At 44.6% G+C, this 23222-nt stretch overlaps 1 protein-coding gene across 10 annotated transcripts in view; it reads left to right on the top strand.

Annotated features, from left to right (window-relative positions):
* The window catches only part of PTK2 (protein tyrosine kinase 2), a 264175-nt gene that overhangs the window by 46565 nt on the left and 194388 nt on the right, over positions 1-23222 (top strand). For 6 of the 10 annotated variants that reach the window (XM_087864579.1, XM_087864566.1, XM_087864570.1 and 3 more), the window contains one exon: positions 18057-18372. The exons of the other annotated variants lie outside the window; for them this stretch is intronic. In XM_087864579.1, coding sequence (XP_087720705.1) covers positions 18273-18372 — 100 coding nt within the window. In that variant the 5' untranslated portion in view covers positions 18057-18272. The remainder of the gene's footprint in view (positions 1-18056; positions 18373-23222) is intronic. 10 annotated transcript variants of the gene reach the window in all.

Consider the following 23222-nt stretch of genomic DNA (forward strand, 5'->3'; position numbering starts at 1 on the left):
GTAAGGAGCAGTGGGAACTCTCAGACACAACTGATGGGAGTATCGTTTTGTACGTCCACTTTGGACAGTAGTTTGGCGGCACTTACTACAGTGGAGCATGCACACTGGCCTCGTGGTTCCATTCCAGGTGGACACACAGCAGAGATGCGTGCACGCGTGTACCAAGAAACAAGTGATTTGTACTAGTCCCAGACTGGAACGGAGAGAGAACTGGGGTACATTCATATGATGACGTGCTCTCCAGCAGTGACTGTGAAGCTCCAGGACACAGCGTGGGTGCATTTCACAGCATACTTTGTAAAGAATGGCTAAGCCCCAAAGGATACATACTGTGTGATTTTCTTGTAAATTAAAAAAAAAAAGGATGTTTTTGAATCTCCATGTTCTAATGTACACGCGTGCATATTTCTCAGTGTAGCTCATCTTGACCGCTTTATTTCACGCTGCAGCCTGCATTCCCCTGCGCGCCCACTTCCTGTCCCTCCGACCCTGCTGAACTTAGTAATTTTTAAAATAACACCACTTGACAATATACCGTATAATTTAGTTATTTATGATTTTATTGTTGTCTGTCTCGCTGATAGAATGTAAACTCCATGTGGGCAGAAAAAATGTGTGTGTGTGAGAGAGAGAGAGAGAGACAGAGAGAGAGAGCTACAGAGTCGGTGGTAGCTGGTTGACGCCATATTGGTAGCTTGAAACCGAACAGGGTGGGTGTATTTATACCACAGAAATCAGCACACACCACAGAGCGGGGCTGCCCCCACTGACTCCGCACAGAGCCAGTTGTTACACACTCACCAGGGCGTCCTGGTGCACATCTCTGTCTTTGCACACACACTGACGTAGGGATTCATGGTATCGGAACAGTGCCCAGCATGCAGGAGGTGCTCACTAAATTCTGAGGTGAATTTTATTATTGAAGAAATGTTGAGGTGCAAATGGCAGAAACTTATACTAGCTAAAGTGAAAAAAGGGAATATATCATTTTATGTAACTTGGAGTGTATTTAACGAATAAGTTACCGGTTGGTATCTGGAAATAAGTCTCTAGAAAGTCAAATGAGAAAAAGAAGTACCAATAAATCCTAAAGGAACTGTAACTGCCGTGGAAAATAAATAAGTCTAATAGTTCTTTGATGTAGCCTTGTTTAAAATTACAAGAAGTTAAACATCAGCTCCCAGTCCGCCCAGCGCCGCCAGCCGCACACCCGCTGGTAGTTGCTGCGTCCGTCTTCCTCCCCAGCCCTCGGCAGCCGACCACTGAGCTCTCTGACCCACAGGTGTGCCTGTTGTGCACATTTCATGTGATCGGAATCCCGCATCCCGTGCTCTTCCGTGTCCAGCATCTCACTTAGGCTTCCATCCACGTGGGAGCACGTGTGGGCACCGTCGCTTTTTGTCGTGAGTGACGTGCAGCCGTGAAGACGCTGCGTTTGCCTCTGGGTGTCCGGCCCCCCGGAGCGTGCGTGCTGCCCTGGCCTCTGGCGGCAGTCGTGTGCGCAGAGCCCGGGTTCCCAGCCTCCGTTTCAGAGTTCCCCAAGTTGACAAATACGTGGCAGAGGTGGACGCAGCTGCGGAGGCCCAGCCCAGCTTCTCGGCTCTTCACCCTCTGAAGCTCTCGCGGCCTCTCTTGTCCCCACTGCCTCAGCGGCTCTCTGAGCGGTGTATTTTATGTGCTTTTCACCGTTTTCTACTGCCAGCTGTTGCATCCGTCTTGGATTCAGAAATCTCACCTCTCTTTTTTTCATTTTACCTGTTAGAGATTAATTTATTGATTTAAAAGGAGGAAGGAGGAATGTTTTAATAAGTCAGCCATTTACAAACGTCCTTTTGTGTCAGTCTGGCCGTGATGAGGTTCAGTGTGGCTTGCGGAGTGGAGGCATTGCTGCTGTCAGTCAGGCCCTTTGGACCGAAGTAAGAAGGAAAGAACTTACGATTTCTGCATGTCAGGGGACATGGGAATATCCACAATCTTTTTTTTTTTTTAATGATTTTTTATTACATTATGTTAGTCACCATACAGTACATCCCCGGTTTCCGATGCAAGGCTCGATGATTCATTAGTTGCGTATAACACCCAGTGCACCATGCAATACGTGCCCTCCTTACTACCCATCACCGGTCTATCCCATTCCCGCCCCCCCCCTCCCCTCTGAGGCCTTCAGTTTGTTTCCCAGAGTCCATAGTCTCTCATGTTTCATTCCCCCTTCTGATTACCCCCCCTTTCTTTATCCCTTTCTTCCCCTACTGATCATCCTAGTTCTTATGTTCCATAGATGAGAGAAATCATATGATAGTTGTCTTTCTCTGCTTGACTTATTTCACTTAGCATTATCTCCTCCAGTGCCGTCCATGTGGCAGCAAATGTTGAGAACTCGTTCTTTCTGATAGCTGAGTAATATTCCATTGTATATTTGGACCACAACTTCTTAATCCAGTCATCTGTTGAAGGGCATCTCGGCTCCTTCCACGATTTAGCTATTGTGGACATTGCTGCTATGAACATTGGGGTGCATATGGCCCTTCTCTTTACTACGTCTGTATCTTTTGGGTAAACACCCAGTAGTGCAATGGCTGGATCATAGGGTAGCTCAATTTTTAACTTTTTAAGGGACCTCCACACTGTTTTCCACAGTGGCTGTACCAACTTGCATTCCCACCAACAATGTAGGAGGGATCCCCTTTCTCCACATCCTCTCCAACAATTGTTGTTTCTTGCCTTGTCTATTTTTGCCATTCTAACTGGCATAAGGTGGTATCTCAGTGTGGTTTTGATTTGAATTTCCTTGATGGCTAATGATTTTGAACATTTTTTCATGTGTCTGTTAGCCATTTGTATGTCTTCATTGGAAAAGTGTCTGTTCATATCTTCTGCCCATTTTTTGATTTGTTTATTTGTTTCTCGTGTATTGAGTTTGAGAAGTTCTTTGTAGATCTTGGATACCAGTCCTTTATCTGTAGTGTCATTTGCAAATATATTCTCCCATTCCGTGGGCTGCCTCTTAGTTTTTCTGACTGTTTCCTTGGCTGTGCAGAAACTTTTAATCTTGATGAAGTCCCATAAATTCATTTTATCTTTTGTTTCTCTTGCCTTTGGGGATGTATCATGAAAAAGGTTGCTTTGGCCGATGTCGTAGAGGTTGCTGCCTATGTTCTCCTCTAGAATTTTGATGGATTCCTGTCTCACATCGAGGTCTTTCATCCATTTGGAGTTTATTTTTATGTATGGTGTGAGAGAGTGGTCAAGTTTCATTCTTTTGCATGTAGCTGTCCAATTTTCTCAGCACCATTTATTGAAGAGACTGTCTTTTTCCTACCGGATGTTTTTTCCCGCTTTATCAAATATTAGTTGCCCAAAGAGCCGAGGGTCCATTTCTGGGTTCTCTATTCTGTTCCATTGTTCTATGTGTCTGTTTTTGTGCCAGTACCATGCTGTCTTTGTGATCACAGCTTTGTAGTACAGCTCGAAATCCAGCATTGTGATGCCCCCAGCTTTGTTTTTCCTTTTCAACAGTTCCTTGGAGATTCGGGGCCTTTTCTGTTTCCATACAAATTTAAGGACTATTTGTTCCAGTTCTTTGAAAAATGTCCTCGGTATTTTGATCGGGATAGCATTGAAAGTGTAGATTGCTCTGGGTAGCATGGACATTTTAACTATGTTAATTCTTCCGATCCATGAGCATGGAATATCTTTCCATCTTTTTATGTCTTCCTCAATGTCTTTCAAGAGTGATTTATAGTTTCTAGAATATAGGTCCTTTACGTCTCTGGTTAAGTTAATTCCAAGGTAACGTATGGTTTTTGGTGCTATTGTAAATGGGATGGATTCCCTAGTTTCTCTTTTTTCGGTCTCGTTATTCGTGTATAGAAATGCAACTGATTTCTGAGCATTGATTTTGTATCCCGCCACGTTACTGAATTGCTCTATAACTTCTAATAGTTTGGGAGTGGCTTCTTTTGGGTTTTCCATATAGAGTATCATGTCATCTGCGAAGAGAGACATTTTGACTTCTTCTTTGCCGATTTGAATACTTTGATCCCTTTTTGTCGTCTGATTGCTGTTGCAAGGACTTCTAGTACTATGTTGAATAATAGTGGCGAGAGTGGGCGTCCTTGTCGAGTTCCTCATCTTAAGGGAAAGGCTTCCAGCTTTTCCCCATTGAGAATAATATTTGCAGTAGCCTTTTCATAGATGGCTTTTATGAGATTGAGAAATGTACCCTCTATTCCTACACTCTGAAGGGTTTTAATCAGGAAAGGATGCTGTATTTTGTCAAATGCTTTTTTGGCATCGATTGAGAGGATCATATGGTTCCTGAGTCTTTTCTTGTTGATATGATGTGTCACGCTGATTGATTTGCGAATATTGAACCACGCTTGCATCCCAGGTATGAATCCCACTTGATCGTGATGGATAATCCTTTTAATATACTGTTGGATTCTATTAGCAAGGATCTTGTTGAGGATTTTGGCGTCCATATTCATTAGGGAGATCGGTCTGTAATTCTCCTTTTTGATGGGGTCTTTGCCTGGTTTGGGGATCAAGGTAATATTGGCCTCATAGAATGAGTTTGGTAGCTTTCCTTCTGTTTCTATTTTTTGAAATAGCTTTAGGAGAATAGGTATTATTTCTTCTTTGAATGCTTGGTAGAATTCCCCAGGAAAACCGTCCGGGCCTGGAGTTTTGTTATTTGGAAGGTTGTTTATCACTGACTCAATTTCTTCATAATTAATTGGCCTGTTTAAGAAATCAATTTCTTCTGGTTTCAATCTTGGTAGTTTATAGGTTTCCAGGAAGGATTCCATCTCTTCCAGATTGCTTAGTTTATTGGCATATAGCTGTTGATAAAAATTTCTAATAATCCTTCCAATTTCAATGGTGCTCGTCGTGACCTCTCCTTTTTCATTCATAATTTTAATAATCTGGGTCCTTTCTCTTTTCTTTTGGATAAGTCTTGCCAGTGGTCTGTCAATTTTATTGATTCTCTCAAAGAACCAGCTTCTAGTCCTGTTGATCTGTTATACTGTACTTCTGGTTTCTGATTGATTGATTTCTGCTCTAATTTTGGTCAGCTGCTTCCTCGTGCATGGATTAGGCCTGTCCCTCTGTTGCTGTTCCAGCTTCTTGAGGTGAGAATATAAAAACTGCATTTTAGATTTTTCTATTCTTTTGAGTGAGGCTTGGATGGCTATGTATTTCCCCCTTAGGACTGCCTTTGCAGTATCCCATAGGTTTTGGACCGTTGTGTTTTCATTCTCATTGGTCTCCATAAATTGTTTAATTTGATTTTTGATTTCCTGGTTTATCGAGTCATTCCTGAGCAGGATGGTTCTTAGTCTCCAAGTGTTTGAGTTTCTTCCAAATTTTTCCTTGTGGTTGAGTTCCAATTTCAGAGCGTTGTGGTCTGAGAATATGCAGGGGATAATTTCAATCTTTTGGTATCGGTTGAGACCTGTTTTGTGTCCCAGAACATGGTCTATTCTTGAGAATGTTCCATGGGCATTAGAATAGAATGAGTATTCTTTGGTTCTGGGGTGTAGTGTTCTATATATATCTATGAGGTCCAACTCGTCAAGTATGGCATTCAAAGCCTTTGATTTTTTGCTTAGTTTTTGCCAGGGTGTTCTGTCTATTTCTGATAGTGGAGTGTTGAGGTCCCCTACTATTAATGTATTTTTATCTATATGTCTCTTTATTCTGGTTAAGAGTTGGCTTGTGTATCTTGCTGCTCCCCTGTTGGGGGCATATATATTTATAATTGTCATCTCCACTTGTTGAATACTTCCTTTAAGAATAATATAGTGCCCATCTGCGTCTCTATCTATAGTCTGTAGTTTAAAATCCAATTTATCTGATATGAGAATTGCTACCCCAGCTTTCTTTTGAGGTCCATTTGTGTGAAAGATGGTACTCCATCTCCTTACTCTCAGTCTGAATGCATCTTTGGGTTCGAAATGAGTCTCTTGTAGACAGCAAATGGATGGGTCTTTTCTTTTTATCCAATCTGCAACCCTGTGGTGTTTTATGGGAGCGTTCAAACCATTCACATTTGCACTAAGAACTGAGAGATATGATTTTAATGATGCCATATTGCCGGTAAAGTCTTTGTTTGTATTGGTTGTGACTATCTTTTGTGTATCACTCTTGGGGCCTTTTTACCTTTATAGAACCCCCCTTAATATCTCCTGTAGGGCTGGTTTCATGGTTACGAAATTGGTTAATGACTGGCGATTCTGAAATGTCTTTATTTCTCCATCAATTCTGAATCACAGCCTTGCTGGATAAAGGATCCTTGGCTGCATGTTTTTCTCTGAAAGAGCTTTAAAAATGCTCCCCCAACCCTTTGTCTCATTCCAGGTCTGTGTAGACAGGTCTGACGTAATTCTGATGCCTTTGCCTTGGTACGTGAGAAATTTCTTTGCCCTGGCCGCTTTCAATACTGTATCTTTGGATCTAATATTTGCGAAATGCACTATGACGTGGCGTGGTGTAGGTTTGTCGTGGTTGAGCTTGGGAGGTGTCCTCTCTGCCTCTTGGACACGAATGTTTGTTTCCCTCGCTAGATTAGGGAAGTTTTCAGCTACAATTTGTTCAAATATCTCTTCTAGACCTCTGTTTTTCTCCACCCCCTCGGGGATGCCGATGATTCTAACATTGGATCGTTTCATTGAGTCAGTAATCTCCCGTAACCTACATTCGTGGGCGTGGATTTTTTTAAGACCATCTTCTATTTTCATTTTTTCCTCTATTAACCCATTCTCCAATTCACTAACCCTTTCCTCTGCTTCGGTGATCCTGGCCGTCAGAGCCTCCAGTTTTGCCTGCATTTGGCTCATAGAATTTTTAATTTCTGTCAGATTCACTCTCATTTCTGTCCTTAGGGATTCTATATTCTCAGTAACCTTTTCGTTAATACTTTTTTCAATTCTACTCATCATTTTGACCATCGTTACTCTGAATTCCATTTCTGATACTTTGGTTACATCCATATCCATTATTTCTGTGGCAGAGGCCACAGACTCACTGTCTTTTCTTTGCTGGGGGGGGGGGGCTTCTCCTTCTTGTCATTCTGATGAGGAGAGGTTGCGGGGTTGTCCAGAGCCCAAATTATTGACTGGGTCCCAGGCTGTGCCCCTTGTTTTATAGGGATCTTAGGGATGTGGGCTTCTTCTTTAAAGATTTTATTTATTTATTTATCTGAGAGAGAGAGAGACAGCAAGAACGGGAACAGAAGCAGGGGAGTGGGAGAGGAAGAAGCAGGCTCCCAGCGGAGGAGCCCGATGAGGGACTCCTTTCCGGAACGCCGGGATCACGCCCTAAGCCGGAGACAGGCGCTCAATGACTGCGCCACCCAGGTGCCCCGGGTTGTGGGCTTCTTGATTTTTCAGCCTGCCTTCTGTGTTCTGGGGGAGGGGCCTGCCGCGCCGATACTCAGGCAACCCTGTTTGGGTAGAGTCTCCGTGTCCCCTGCGAGGAGGGATGGGGATGGGCACGCTGTGAGCGGGTATTTCCAGGCTTTTGTTCTCTGGTGGCTTTCCCTGGCGGTCTGTTATGCCTCTTCTGAGAGAGCAGCAGAGGCTGAATTGTCACAGAAGAGAGGGATTGCGGCCCATTCTCCACTGATGTTCTGGCCACTTTAACTCCGTTACTGTTGGTGCTGCTCAACCCTGCAGCGTCCTGGGATGTGCGCCCCACACCCGGCGTCCCTGCCCTCACTTCCAGGGCCGGCGCGTCTCTATCCTTTGTGTTTCTAACGCTGCCAGCCACCAGCCATCCCGCGCGCTCCCGGGTCTTCGGGTCTCAGTCTATGCCCGGTAAGCACACCGGGATTCCGGAGTTCTGTGAGAAGCCTGGTGGCACGCGCTCCAGGCTCAGGGTCTCAGTCTTCTGTTTCGCGGGTGCCGACCGCGAGTCCGCCCGCTCCCCCGTGCAGGTGGCCCGCCAGCCGCCCCGCGCGTGCTCCAGGAGCTCCCGGTCTCAGTCTGGATCCCGTGAGCACACCGGGATTCCGGTGTTCTGCGAGATGCCTCGTGGCGCACGCTCCCAGCTCACCAGCTCACCAGTCTCAGTCCGCTCTCTCGCAGGTGCCCTCCGTGAGTCCGCCTGCTCCCCCGTGCAGGTGGCTGCCGCTTCCCGGCGCCCGAACGCAGCGGCTCCCTCCCCCTTCCGTTTATCTTCCGATATCTGTGCGCGGTTTCACGGCTCCCCGCTTCGTACCTCAATACTCAGCGCTGGAGATGTTCATTTGTAGAGATCCAGATGTATCTTCCTGCGTCTCAGGCTGATTCCGTGGTTGTTTAGGCTGGTCTGGTACCTATCCAGCTCGACTCAGGGGACCAGCTGAAAAAGGGGTCCCCTACTCCTCCACCATCTTAACTCCTCTGCCGGGAATATCCACAATCAAGCATTGATTTTGCTAACAGATTTTTATTGCTTACCTCCTTTATTCAAATTCAGACATTTATAAATCAACAAGTTTTCTGGTCCAATGTAAAAAATTCATTGTAACTGTTTCAAGTAAGATAAAGCTCTGACAGTTGAGTTACTGTAGTTCTGGTCCTTGAAAAAGAAATGTTAAGTACCTTTTTTGTCCTCAGAAGAGAACTTTAAAAATTGAGTGATTGTATTTAAGATGCATTGGGCAGAAATGTTTTAGTTTTACAGACCCCTTAGGTGATAAGGCCTGGACATGGGGAGCCTTGGAGTTGAGGTGGACGGAGCCCCTGGGAGAGAGTGAAATATGGGGAGGACTAGGATTTTGGGGAGGCATTGGTGGAGCCAGTGAAAACCTCAGTAGTCAAGATAAGTAATAGCTTGATGCAGTGTTTTTAAAAAAAAAAACAACAACATTAATGCAAAAAATCCATGGTGAACAAGATACTAAAATTTTAAATAAAGATAAGAGCAGTATTATTCATTTTTCCTTTAGCCTTATGTGTTAGCTAATGTGCAGCATTGCTCCTTATTCTGTCTTTATTTCTACTTAGAGTTTAATTTGCTCTTATTTTTCTTACTTCTTTAGACAGTTGATGTTTTTACCTTTTAAATATAAGCACTTGAAGTTTGAAATGTCCCTCTAAATACTCTCAGCTGTGTCCTAAAGATTTTTGATATTCTAGTTTTATTATCACTGTGTTCTGAACATTTTCTGATTTCTTTTTTGATTTGTTATTTGATGGGCGTGTTACTTAGAAAGGATTGCTTTCTTGGGAAATAGTGGGGACTTCACTAGGTACTGTATCTTTAAAATAGTTACTTTTTATGTTCACTTATTATTTTGAACAGAAATATAGATGGCACAAAATTCAAATGGGCAGGCAGGGAATCCTAAACCTCCCCCTCTTTAACCCGATTTCTGCTGAATTGTCTGTCTGGAAGAGTCACTGTTCATAATTGTGTAAATGTCTGTGGGTGATCTGTGCATATAACAGGAAGCACATATGTGCATGTATTTTTCCTTTACAATGAAATACCACAGTCTACATACTCTTCTATACCTTTTTTATTATTTAAAATATTTATCTTGGGGTTCCTGGTGGCTCAGTCCTTTGAGCATCTGACTCTAGATTTTGGCTCAGGTCATGATCTTAAGGTCGTGAGGTCGAGCCTTGTGTAGGGCTCTGCTCTGGGCAAAGAGCCTGCTTGGGATTCTGTCTCTTCCTCTGCCCCCAACCCCTAGCTTGCATGTGCTCTCGCTTGCTCTCAAAAAAATTTTTATATAGACAGGTATATATCTTGAAAATGTATGCATTTTAGGACTGGGAGTTGCAGTTTTCTTTTATACTATGTGGACTTTTTTCATTGATGAGTGTTTTCCAAACTTTATTTACTCATTTCTTTTCTATTGACATGTAGGCTGTTCCTAGTTTTTTAGTTTTGTGAATAAACCTATGATTCATTTAAGCCTCAAACTGCCTTAAACCTTAAAGGGGATTACTGGAGGTTTCTTAGACCAGTCTGACGGAAGCTGGATCTGTGGGTGCAGTGACTTAAGTGCTTGTCTTCTTGTGGGCTCCGAACTCCTTAGGGGCCAGAAGTCTGTCCGTATTGTCTTCCGATCTCTGATGCTTAACTCATTGCACCAACATAGAAGGTGCGGAACAGTGCCCTAGGCACGCAGCACTCTCAAAGCCCTTGATGCTTGTAATACTTAATTCTCATAACAACTGTTTGTAACTTTATTTAACTGATGAGAAAACCAAGTTCTAGAGAACAGTTTTTTAAAAAAGTGCCCAGAGTCCTATATCTAGTATGTTGCCACGTGGGGATTCAGGGAGTACTTAACAATAAGCTGAATGGACAACACTGGACTTTCAGGTTGAAGGTGGTGGAAAGATGAATCAGTTTGAGCTTTGGGGTCTTTGTTTTTACAAGGTCCGATCTTAACCTCAAGTCCTTTACCTCTGTCAGCCTCAGCTCCCTCTTTCTTGAAAATAATGTTGTTAACCTTGAAAATAAAACCGCCCGTCATTTTACCAGTGAAAATGGGTTTATTTGGGAACAGCAAAGAATTACAAAGGCAGGCAAGCAAGCAGGGAGGCAGCACAAAGGAGAGGACTACTCTTTTATAGAGGAAAGGTGGGGAGTTGGGAGGGAGGAGGAACCTTCCTCCCACTGGGTTAGTCAAGTGGTATCAGCCTGCAAGGTGCACCTCTCCTTGTTGGGCCTGCAGTGGGGGAGGAGTGGGGCGGTGAGAGCCACCCCTGCTGGCCTCCAGACTCCATCCTAAGTGGGGCCTCCTGTTATTAATCTTCACGACGTATTGGTAATGACCTCAGAGTTTATTAAGGAGTTAACTTTTCCTCGTAGTATTGGACTAGTGTCCTGTCTTTACTCAAGGACCGGTGGTTGTCATTCCCTTTTGCTGCTTCTTGCGCTTTGGGCACGTTCCTAGCGTCTCAAGGCTTTTTTCCCTCATCTACAAAAGTAGACCTAATTATATTCGCCAGCTTGTTGTAAAATAAGCAAGAGACACTCCATTAAAGTGGTTTTAGCATTCTTTGAATTTTTATTGTGGTAAACAAAAAACAAACAACATAATTTATCCTCTTAACCATTTTTGTACAGTCGTGTTACATATATTTACATTGTTGGGAACCAGATGGCTGGCACTTTTTATCTTGCACACTGAAGCTCTGTCCCCATTGTTTTCTGAGGTGATAGCACCCTGGGTCACACCATTTTATATTCCCACCCATGGTGCACAAGGGTTCCGGCTTCTCAGTGTCCTGGTAATGCTTGTTATTTCCTATTTCCCATTTAAAAAAAAAAGAAGTAATCATCCTGATAGGTGTGAGGTTATTTTTAACATTTTTTAATGATAAAAGTTTTAGGGAGAATTGGAAAAATGACTTTAAATTTCTTGCTAAATCGGAATAATATCTGTTGATACCAGTGTGAGAAAACCAAAAGCATAGAGGAGGGCCTTTGAGCAAGAGAACCCACCGTGTATCTGTGTTTGGGAAGAAAAGTCGCCTTCTTCAGGGCTCTCCTTAGGATACGGCTGGGGGAGGACTGGACCCCTACGATGCTGCTGATCCTTCCTGAAAATGGGCAGTGTAGGTGGTAGAAGGGACCTGCTCGCCAGCAGAGCCCCCTGCCACCCGTGGGCCTTCCCTTCCCGTGTGGCTGCGTGGGTGTCACTGCACAGCCGATATCCCGCAAGCCACCACTGTTTTCTCAGCCGCAGTCCCAACAGGGCAGTCTGCTGTTTGCTCGGTCAGGTGAGCGATCACACTGGGGGTAAACTGGATTTACCGGGTAAAATAAGAATCTACGGTGACAAAATGATAAAGTAAGTTGGCTGTATATTGATGTTCACTAAAACAGGAGTTGCAAAGTTTATTCGAATGGTGTTAACATTCAAATAAATAATGGCTTGATTGTTTTTCAGTATTTGTTACTTGGTCAATATACGCCAAAAAGCCCCACTCTGTTTTATAACACGTACAGTTAGGGTGACAATGTTGGTCAGTTTCTGGCCCCGTTCTGTGTTATGCCTCTACTAGTATATTTGAAAAACTCAAGTGGTGTCTTCTTTGAGATTTCAGGAACCTTTTTTTTTTTCTTTTAAATTTGGTGGCAAATAACCTCCCAACAGTTTCTAAACCTAGAATTTAGCTTTCATCTCCTCTTTGGCAGAACACATGAGAAATGGCCATTAGTGTCTGTGAAAATACTCTAGTTGAGTATTGTCTAAATTGATAAGAAGTTCAGAATTTTCTGCCTCTTGCGGTTGCAGTTGCCCTTCTATTTTATGTATCTTATTTTGCTTAATTCATTGCTACGTGTATTTCCTTTTTTTTTTTTTAAAGATTTTATTTATTTATTAGACAGAGATAGAGACAGCCAGCGAGAGAGGGAACACAAGCAGGGGGAGTGGGAGAGGAAGAAGCAGGCTCCTAGCGGAGGAGCCTGACGTGGGGCTCGATCCCACAACGCCGGGATCACGCCCTGAGCCGAAGGCAGACGCTTAACCACTGTGCCACCCAGGCGCCCCGGCTACGTGTATTTCCTGGTGATTGTGGTGCATCTCCCCGGTCCCCGCTCCATGTCCAGCATGTACTGTGCTGGCTTGTATCCGCAGTCGGGGGATCGCGGACTCGGGAGGACTGTCATGGGAGCCGCAGAATTTAGTGAGTTGGAGTGCTGCATGGGGATGAGAGCAGCCTGTCTGTCTCATATTCTTTCTGTGATTCAGTCATCCTTTGTAAGCCGAGTGAGGCCTGTTTCCTGGTTCTCTGGAAGCCTTTGCAGCCTCCGGAGGTGGTGTCGTTACAGGTGGTGGCTTGTGTGCTCTGGCAGGTGTCCCAGTGCTGGGCCAGCTCTGCCGCCGACCAGTTAGCTGTGACATCAGGCACGTTGCTTCATTTCTCAGTTCCTCGGTGTGTCCGCATGTCAGGTGTGCCTTGTGAACTTGCTGGTTGGTGGAATTATTGATTGAGAAAATAGGTGAAGTCCTGCAGTGGGTTAGCGAAGGAGCACACGCTGGAGGCTGACTGCCCGAGCGCGATGTCCAGCTCGGCTCCGCAGGAGGTCTGTGACCTCAGGCAAGTTACCTAGCGCCCCATGCTTCTGTTTGTCATCTCTTACACGGGGGTAGTAGAATCTACCTCATCAAGTTGGTTATTAATACCTGAGTCCATATGTTTAAAGTATCTAGGATAGGGCTTGGCATAGAGTAAGCATTAACTTGGCATCCCCATTGTATCATTATCATTATCTTTTCTTTGTCATTAGTGTTGCTGTTATGCTATTTGCTGACTGCCACATAGTCCCTACTCACGTGATAGGTATTGTCATTGTCCTTGTGGAAGTTCAGGATGGCGAAACGAGTCTTTTCTTGTCTCACAGATGGAACTGGGGTTCCTTTGTATCTTCCAGTTGCAAATTTAGTGCCTTCCTCAACTTCCCCAGAGTTCCTTCAGAGTAACAGAAGGGAGGAGGTATAGTAATTGTTAGAAACTCTGCAAGAACAGCGAATAACACCGTCACCTTTTGGAGTATGTTGTATTTTGATACCTATTATCTGTTTGTCTTCGGAATATGCCTGTATCCATTCTTATGACTAAATTTCTTTAGTCCTTATCAAGTCTTAATTTTTTTTGATAGATTAAAATTTTCAGAAAAGTTACTTCTGTTTTGTGGTGGAAACAGGCACAGAGACATAGGAATGATAACTCTGTGAATCGTAATAGAATTAAGTTTAGGATAGCATACCCAGCTTTTGGAAGTCAGGGTGTGTTGTAGTGATCAGCTGCTAATTGGAGCTATCGTAGTCTAATAGTGTTGGTTTTACTTAGATCTAGAACTCTTGATTAAAGCAAACATAAAAGAAGTAAGAGAGGTAAATTTTGAATTCTGTATGTGTAATATGAATTCCAGTTTTCTTTCACATTCCTCCTGTTAGCTGACTTGGAAGCATTGACTAGGGCTTTCCTCTTCCCAGAAGTACTGCCCTCAAGTATTAAGGCCAGCAAATAAAAGCATACAACTGTATGAGAAATGTGCGAGTCAGACTTGGATTTGTGTGATGTGCTTTTGGTGATATTTATAAGCAGCTTTTTTTTTTTTTTAAAGATTTTATTTATTTGAGGGAGAGAGAGAAAGTAAGCACAAGTTGGGGGCAGGGGCAGAGGGAGAGGGAGAAGCAGGCTCCCCTGACATGGGACTTGATCCCAGGACCCTGAGATCATGACCTGAGCTGAAGGCAGATGCTTAACTGACTGAGCCACCTAGGCACCCCTCCCCCACCTTTTAAAAGATTTTATTTATTTGCGCAAGAGAAGCAGCTTTTTCCTTAATCGTTCTTTCCGGTGACTTTCTCACCTAAGACCAGGTTTCTGTAGGGAAGCTGTAGTGGACAGTACTGCACAGTGTATGAAGGGCTTTGGATTCCCTTTTCTCTCCCTCATCTTGCTCATCACCTTGTTTGCTGGCCTTCTAATGATTTCTGTCTAATCTTGCACAGTATTGTCATTTTTGTCTATCCTGAAATTTGAAGTGGAGGTTCTCATGGGAGTACCAGAATACTACAGTTGTGTGATTTATTTTTTATGTGGGATGGGGAGAGTCTGTCTGCATGGTCTTCCTAGATTTTGTGTCAGTTTTTCTTTTCCAATTTTTATATTTGAAAAAGCAACATTTTCATATGGTTTACTTCTACTTATTCACTGAATACTTACCAAGCACCTGAGCTGAGTGGGGTCTCAGAGGTAAAGCAGTGCCCAAGACTGAGGCAGGCCATGCTGCCACTGAGCTTAGTGCCAAGTCCTGACATCTAGAACGTCTAGATGCTTTTTTTGTGACCACGGCCTCTAAAAGAGAAGAGAAATTCCCTCTGTCCTCTCCTTGTTGCCTGTAGGTGACTGATGGATGTGTGGGATGTGGCCTGTACCTCTTCCTGGTCACTTCAGTAAGAAGGCCTGGAAGACAGTATGTGCAGAACAGATCAGATTCTTTCCTTTCGTGGAGATGGGGTTGTAGTGGGGGCAGCTGGACAGCAAACGTACTGTGTCAGTCAGTCCCGTGGTATTTGAGAAGGTGTAAGTGCCGTGGGAAATGAAGCAGGGTAAGGGCATGGGGCAGTCAGTATAAAGGTGGGCACGTGCCTGGTGTGGGCAGAGGACAGCAGGGAGGTCAGTGTGCAGTGTGTGGAAGCCCACGAAACAGGAGCCAGGCCGTGGTGAGACAGAGGGTGTAGGTGCGAGGGGAGCCGCCTGTACAGGGCCTTGCGGACCATGCTGAGTATGTAGTTTGCACTGCTTCTGGCAGAATTGGGGAGCTGTCGGTGAGTTTTAGCGCAGTGAAATGGTGTGACGGGCGTCACGCAGGGACTGGTTGGGAACAGAGTATAGGGCGGTGAGGCCTGTAGCCGCGGCCTGGTGGCACATGGCAACAGCTGGGCTGGTGGTGGCAGCGGACGGAGGGGCATGTGCACGGTTCAGATTGGGATCTGAGCAAATCATAGTCTCTTTCTTGTAAATTTTAATGAGTTTACCTGTGAGGGAGGACTTCCCAGAGTTGCTTTTAACTATACTGATACGATAAAGAGTTTTTTAAAGAAACTAGAACTTTTTAAGGAATGACGGCCTTTATGTTAGTGCGTGAGTTTCTTATTCGGAGCGCATAAAGGGACTGCTCACCGTTTTCACTTAGGCCACCATTAATGTAGGCCTTTCCCGCTCTTTTCAAGACCTCACCGGCTCGAGAATCTAAGAGCCTCATTGGTCTTTCCTGTTTATCGAGAAGCAAACAGGAGTGGTGCCGTCCCAGAGTGACGTGTCCTCGCGTAATTTCTCAGCCCTTTGGCCGTAGGCCCGCGCCCCACTGCCTGAACCACACTCTCCTCTTCGCTGCACGCGGGGAACGAGCTGCTGTGTGTCGGGAGTGACGTGCGGCGGTTTTCTCTGTGAGAGCGCCCGGCGCCCTAGCTTCTCCTCGGTGTGGCGGAGCCCCGTCCTCTCCTGCCCGCCCGCTCTTCTCAGTGGCCCGAGTGCTTCTCGGCTCTTCCGGGCTGCTGCTTCCGGCGGGGCTCTGCTTGGTGGCCTGGAGGGGTCTTTGCCTCTTTCGTCTTGTCATCTTTTGTATCCTCAGAACGCTGCACATTAGGAGGTGATATTTGGATATTGAGATAAATATAAATTAGCTTGAGGGGTGGGAGAGAAAGCTGCCGCCCACTGGTTACTTTGCAGTCAGAGAGTTGGCTTCTCCTCTCTCTCACCTAAAGAGCTCCCACGTCTGTCCTCGCGTCACCTCCTCTACTGCTGTGGAGGCTCCGGCCGCCGTGCCACTTGCTTGCACCAAGCCCTCTCTCTCCCGTGCAGGTGGTGCCGTGGCACTCATTCAGTCTGGCTCAGAAACCTTTTCTGGGTGTGTGCGTACAGGAAGACCTCTGGCTTCTTGGATGACAGGTGGGCTCTGCAAAGCCGTGTCTCTTCCTAGCTATACGACTCCATCTTTAACTCCTCTTTAAAAGATGTGACAGCACCGATGTTCCTTAGAAGATGTGAAAATTGGGTGTGTAAAATATTGTTGGCAACTAGTAAAGGTAGCTTCTGTTTTTTTAAGTCTAGAGTCGTAAGTTCCAAGAGAGACTCCGAGTTTGCCTTTGTGGTTGGCATGTCTGTTACTTGATGGTTCAGATTAAACCCGAAGCCATTCTCAGGGGCCTGGGTCAGATACCAGACTTGCTCCTGTGGTGTGCTTGGATTCCTCCTATGATGAGAGTAGGCCTTTGTGTCCTGAGTGTCCTCAGTAATGGTGATCTTTCTGCTTGTTTCTTCTGTTTCTTTCCTAGCTTGCTTGCCTGTGTTTTTCTGGAGCCCCTTTTCTTCCCAGTGTTGCCTGGGGTCAGAGTTCATTCTGGTGAATGATATGTTTTCACTGGGGGCATCTAAGAGGTTATTTGAGCTCTGACTGCTATTAGGAGGCTGAATGTAACGCCTGGAGACAAAGCCATCATCGAGAGTAGTGTGTCAGAAATGAAACTAGCTGTCCTGGGGCATCACTGGACACAGATAGGCCTCTTGTTCCCCTAGCCTTTTTCAGCCCTTGTTTTCACAAGTTAGTGAATTCATAAAGCCCTGGTCGTGGTCACAGTTAAGCAGAGGACTCGATTTTTTCTTCGTTAATGGGATTTGCTACGGACAGAATTACCCGCGTAGTAGGAGAGCTGAACTGTCTATGTCTTGAATGTGTATCACGTGTGCTCAGACAACAGAGGCTGTAGGAGCCCAATTTCTTACTGTCTTACTGCCAGAGTGGAGTGTGTTTAAATAGCTACATTTTAGAGATGACCCAGACTATCTCTCAGTTTGAATGGAAAAAGTGTAAGTAGCTTTACATTTTTTTGAAAAAAAGCTTACTAGTACAGATTGTTAGAGTGTTTTTCTGTCTTCCTTCTTCAGTATGAGTTTAGTACTCACTCATGTTTTGAAATTAAGAAATTGGGCATCTTGGATTCCTCAATATTCCCTAAGCTAGTTTTAAAAGAATCTCGCAACTTCAAATTCTTGTTCCTGTGTGTTTTCTAAATACTTTTATAAATTTGCAGACTTAAAACTATCAATCTGGAAAAACCTTTACCTTGGAAATATCTGGGTTCCTATAGACATGGTTTCTACAGATTTGTTTTTAGTGTTGATCAAGATGTTTTCCCCTGCATTATTCATTTTTCGTCAAGGCAATTACCTTAAGTCTTAAGGTCAGAATTAGGCTGGAAAAAGGCCAAAGGCATGACTTTGAAAACAAAAATAGTCGGAGGAGCCATCTACAGACATGATCTGGGTCAGACTTGATTTGCAGCTTACTCAATTTTAGAATTGCCTGTTGGTTTTGTGAGCAGAGGTCTGCCAGATGAATTGAGCAGAAGGGTGGGATTAGCATATTAATCGGGTGCTGGCTACTGGCCTTCTTTTTCTCCTCCCTCTTTCCCCTCCCTCCCTCTCTCCTTCCCTGAATGAATCTAGGAACACAGGCCCGTGGGGGTCACATTACTAGCTGGTTTCATTCTGCTCTGGAGCTTAATCTAGCCAGGATGGTCTGTGTTTCAGATTGCGGAAGCAGGAGAAGATTCTGTAACTGAGAGGCATTCTTCAAGCTGCCGGAAAATATTACAGAAGGAGCACCTCCCAAATTTTGCTTCAAGCTCTGAGAAAAGGAGCACACAGGGGAAACTTAGTGTGGCGGTGGATCGAAGCGAACGCTGTGGGAGCGATGAACGGGGACTTGGTGCGCGGACGCCTGGTCTGATCTTGAGGCCTGAGTTTATGTTGCTGGAACTGGCGGGCCGAGAGGCCCTGAGACCAGCAGGTGCCGTCTGTATGGAGAAGAGCGGCTGTAGTCCATTTCCAATGTGTTGGGCTAAAGGTATACGTAACTTAAAAATCTGTTTGGTTTAAATTTTATTCAGATTCATGCTTTTGCACTAAAAAGGTGGATAAGAGTTTTTCAGACCTTATTTCAAATAGATTTACAATTAAATTTAAGGAAAAATGGAAATCGATGTACTATAGGTTTGCAGCTCTTGGCATAAAACCAACTAGATAGCTTTTAGAAGTAAATAAAAATATTTTTATCAAAGTGCATTTTAAGTAAGTTGTCTTTTCTGTTCCGTGTCTCTTATAGTTTTATGTTTTATTTTGTGTGTTTTAATTAAGGCACCCATATCCGTTCTGGAAGTAAGAGGCTAATTTTAACTTAAATAGGATTGGAGGGGAAAAGTGATGTGGTTTTTCTTTTTTCAAAAATTGGTTCTCTTTACTCACTGTAAAGATTGTGTATTTAATTTGAAATTCCATATTATCGTAAGATGGTCTTATCACTAAGGGTCAGTAATACTTGAATAAACATTTTCCAGTTTAACGTTTTTAGGGTTTTTATTTGTATAAAAATATAAAATACAGCATTTGCATTGTAACATTCAAGACAGTATTTGGGAAGCATGTTTAGAAGTTAAAAATGCCGTGTAATCCATGTATGAATAAGACCAAATAATTTATCTGCTTCTCTTAAAGTATTAGTGAATATTATTCCCGGGGGATGAAGTCCGTAATAAAGAATTTAATACAGATACTGGTATTTTAAAGAGTATATTCAAGTATCACGTTAACCTACTCAGGAAAGACTTTTACAAGGAAGAAACCTGCGCTGGGTGAAGACCTGAAGTGTTATAGCAGACCTTCAGGCTGATTCGGCTCAGTGTTTGGCTTGGAACTTTCAGAGCCGCCAGGATGTGGGGGTGCTCGCGCCCGCCAGACCACGGTTTAGATCGCTGTCAGATCGCGTCTCATTTACCAAGTTGTCGGCATCATCTAGTAATTCTTGTCTAGGCTTTTAAACATTTCCCCTTCCTTCCTTCTTTTCCTTCCCTTCCTTCCCTTCCTTTCCTTCCTTTCTTTGCTTTCTTTCTTTCTTTTTAGGTAATCTCTACACCCAACATGGGGCTTGAACTCACTAACCCCAAGATCAGGAGAGTTGCCGACTGAGCCAGCGCCACTTTTAAACATTTCTAAAACATGTGACGTCAGACCTCAGATGTCAGACCAAACAAAACGCCTGTCACTTTATTACCTAATTAGGTATTTAGAGTAAAGATTTTGATGAGTTAAATTCAAATTGTTGAATTTTAAAGGGCTTTGGGTATGGAAACTTCTGAAAACTGTAATTTCTCACCTGAGGACTGCACAGTATAATTGAGCATGACCAGTAACGCGTGCTCAGAGGCAGAGAGCTGTTTACTATTCTTGTTGAAGATTTTGGTCTCTCCCAGACTTGTTGGGACCCGTATGCACAATGCTGCCTCCGTGGTGTGACAGTCCTCTGTTAGCCCTGATCCTTAGCAATAAGGCTCTGATTTCACTAAGTCTAGGCTAGATTTATGTCTATGAATCCAGTAGCAATGGATATTAACTAGCTGGCTACTGGGTTTTTAAGAAATTCAAGGTGACTTTAGAAATATGAGCTTCAGAAGAAAAGAGAGACTGAGGTGCTTTTGCTCATCCCAAAGCAGTTGATAGAAGCAACTTATTTCCCAGTATGTTTACTGACTGGCAGAGCTCGTGAGGAGAGGCGTTTTTCACTGAGACGTCATTTCGATAGCGGTCAGGGTTGGGTAGGAGAGCAGAACCACGTGTGTGGAAGAGGGGAAGAGGTAGGGACAGCATCAGGCTTAGAATCATTGCATTTGCAGGCTGGAGCAGGCCGTCACCTCTGACGCATGGTCTTGTTTCTGGATTGTGCAAGAGGAGTTTTCTGACAACACTGAGGAGGTTGTCACCCTGTCCCCTTCTCAGGGCTGAGTACACCGTCTCCCCAGGGGCACGCAGTGCACTGGCTTCTCAGCACACTTCTCTGTACCAGGCCAGGAAGGCAGGAAACTTCAGGTTTTATGCTGGTCAGTTTTTGCTGTGTGATAAAGACAAAGATGTTGGTGTATAGGAATTGGCTGAAATGATTATTTTCAAGTATAAAAGTTACTACTTTTAAAGAGAACATAAAAAGCTCAAGTCTGAAAGACTCTAAATCTCTATTTGCAGTTAGACATTTGAAACCTCACATTTGATTTTATCAGTCACATTAACCTCAAAAACAGCAGTGTCCCAATTTAAGAAGACACAAAGTACTTAGTAGAACAGGCTAAAAATAATGGAACAGAGCTATATTTGTATACTTTGAACTGAAACCTTTTAAGGTATCCTTAAGACAACCTGTGGCTGTTTCTGTGATACGGCTTATTGTACCACTGAGTTAGGTGTAAGGAAACCAAGTTAGATCGCTCCCACAGAAGATACTATTTTCTCATATTTAAAAGGACTTATCGTGTTCAACTACATCCTGATTTCGTAGGCTTAAAGGCAGCTTAGTTCAGACTGTGAAGTTAAAGGTAAATGTTCGCAGTGCCGTGTTTGGTTGCAAGGCTATTGAATGCAGAAAGCCCTGTTTGAAAAGTTCACTGATGACATTAGTATGCACTTATTTGTTTCATGTCTCTGAGAGGCTGGGAAGGACTGAAGAGGGGTCGGGGCTGTGCTAATAGGGACAAGCGTGTGGGTTGATTTTTTTCTTGACCTTTCAGCAGGAGATTGAGATTGAGAACACCAGTCATCGTTCACTTGTGCAATTCTGGATCCTGTGGTTGAAGTCATGCTTTTTCTCTGTCAATATTTTAAACTCCCTCTCTCCCTCTCTCCGTCTAGAGAGTTCTGTGTGCAGCCCATTTTCATTTCTGTGTCTCAGACTCCAGTGGCCAACCACCTCTTGATATCTACATTTGTATTTCTCATAAACATCTGATACTTACCTGCCAGAGAGGAGCCTCCTAACTGTTGCCCCCAATATCTGTTCCTCCCCAAGTGCTCCCTGTCTTAGTAAACGGACCCCCAGGCACTTAGTCGCTCATGCCACAGGCCCAGGATGCCTCTCTGACACTTCCTGCCACATGGAATGAATTCATCTTCGTACCTGTACAGTTCTGTCTCCAGAACAGGTCTGGAGTCCTCACCCTCTCTCCCTCTCTGTGGCGTCCACTCTGCGCCACGCGACCTTCATCTCTCTCTGGGCTGTGGGAGTTGCTTCCCGTTGGATCTTCCTGTTTCCTTGCACGTTCGTCCTTTTTCACACAGCTACCAGGGTGAGTTTGTAAAAACACGAATGCAACGTTACTCTCCTTCTTAAAACTATCCAGTGGCTTCTTATTGGATAAAATGGCAAATCCTTACCGTGGCCAACAAGGCCTCACCTGATGTGGCTTCTCCCCAGCATCTCCGGCTTCGGGCCGTTGGCCTCTGGCTCATCAGTAGTGCAGTTCTTTTGACTTGGGGGCACCTCAGACACCTAGAGCTCTTCTCTGTCAGGCCTTTTGTGCCTGTGCTTGCCTCTTCCTTCCCTGCGTGGCCTGCTCCTCCCGGCCTCCAGGCCTGAGCCTGAAGGACCTCTCAGCGTGGTGGTATAAACCGCGTTCTCCCTGATGTTCCCTCCCTGAGCCTTGTCTTCTGGTCTTGCACAGCACTTACCGCCATTGATGGGTATATATTGTTCTTGCTTGCTTTCTGTCTTCTTCGCTAGGTAGTAAACTCAACACGGTCGGGGACAGTGTCCGGTTTTCTTCTGCTTGACAAGGTATTGGCACAAATGAATATGACCTTAGTGAATGAATAAATTATGGGCTTAGCTAATCCACATGCCTTAAGAACAGTTGGGTGCGAGTTGTCGATTGGTGGTTGAGTCTCTTCCTATAGCAGCACACACCGCATTCTAGCTCTCTCAACAGATGGGCCTCGGTTGGGCTCCCAGGGCCTGATCGCTTCCCTGGGAATTAATCTCCGTGGGCCTCTGCCACTCCTCTGGGATTGTGGCCATCCGGTCTGACAGCTTGAGTTGCTAATTGACTTGTGGGGAAGACAGATTAAAAATACATTTATATGTGAGCGTGTGAATTTATTTTATAATTGTATTTATGTAAATAATCTGGACATCTATACCTTTACAGTAAAAGGTGTTAAATGCTTTCCAGAAGAGTGATGAAGTTTTATGAGTGCCCAGCATGAGGGAACAGCTCGTGGTGCCTGGCACACAGTAGCCCCTCAGTGAGAATGAATGCTGAGCTCCAGTCTGTCCCCCGCTTGCCCTGATGCCAGCGATGTTGTGAGACACTGCCTCCTCTGCACGGGCCTCGCCCTCAGCTCGGCTCTGATGGGCTCCAGCCTCAGCACTGCTGGCTGGTGCCTCTTCATGCCACCCCCCCCCCATTATGCTTTTGTTCCTCCTGCTTTTCTGCTTGGAACATTCATTCTTTTTAAAGGGGAAACTTTGAGGGTTCTGCCCTAGGGCATGGCTGTGTGTGTGTGTGTGTGTGTGTGTGTGTGTGTGTGTGTCTGCCTGTCTCCCTCTCTCTCATTTGGACCACAGGGCTGGGCTTTGGCATCTTTGTGCATCAGCTCTGCACACACAGGCTTAGCTGGTAACTCAGTCAACTTTCTTTATTTGCTTGTCTCACTTCCTTGGTTGTCAGTTCTCGTGGGCCAGGTTCTAACGTTACTGCTTTTTGAATCCATGTGGTCTGACATGTTATCAGCACTCAGTGATTGTTGAGTGAAAAAAAATCCCGAATTGTTGAAATCTGGGGCATTTTTCTAAAGGAGGTGCTGTTTCATGCCGGTGGAGACGGTGGGGAGAGTCTTCCATACTGTAGGAATTCTGGGGGCAAAGGCACTGGGAAA

This window comes from Ursus americanus, chromosome 9 (genome assembly GCF_024610735.1).
Source record: "Ursus americanus isolate L20-20 chromosome 9, mUrsAme1.1.p, whole genome shotgun sequence".
NCBI lineage: Eukaryota > Metazoa > Chordata > Mammalia > Carnivora > Ursidae > Ursus > Ursus americanus.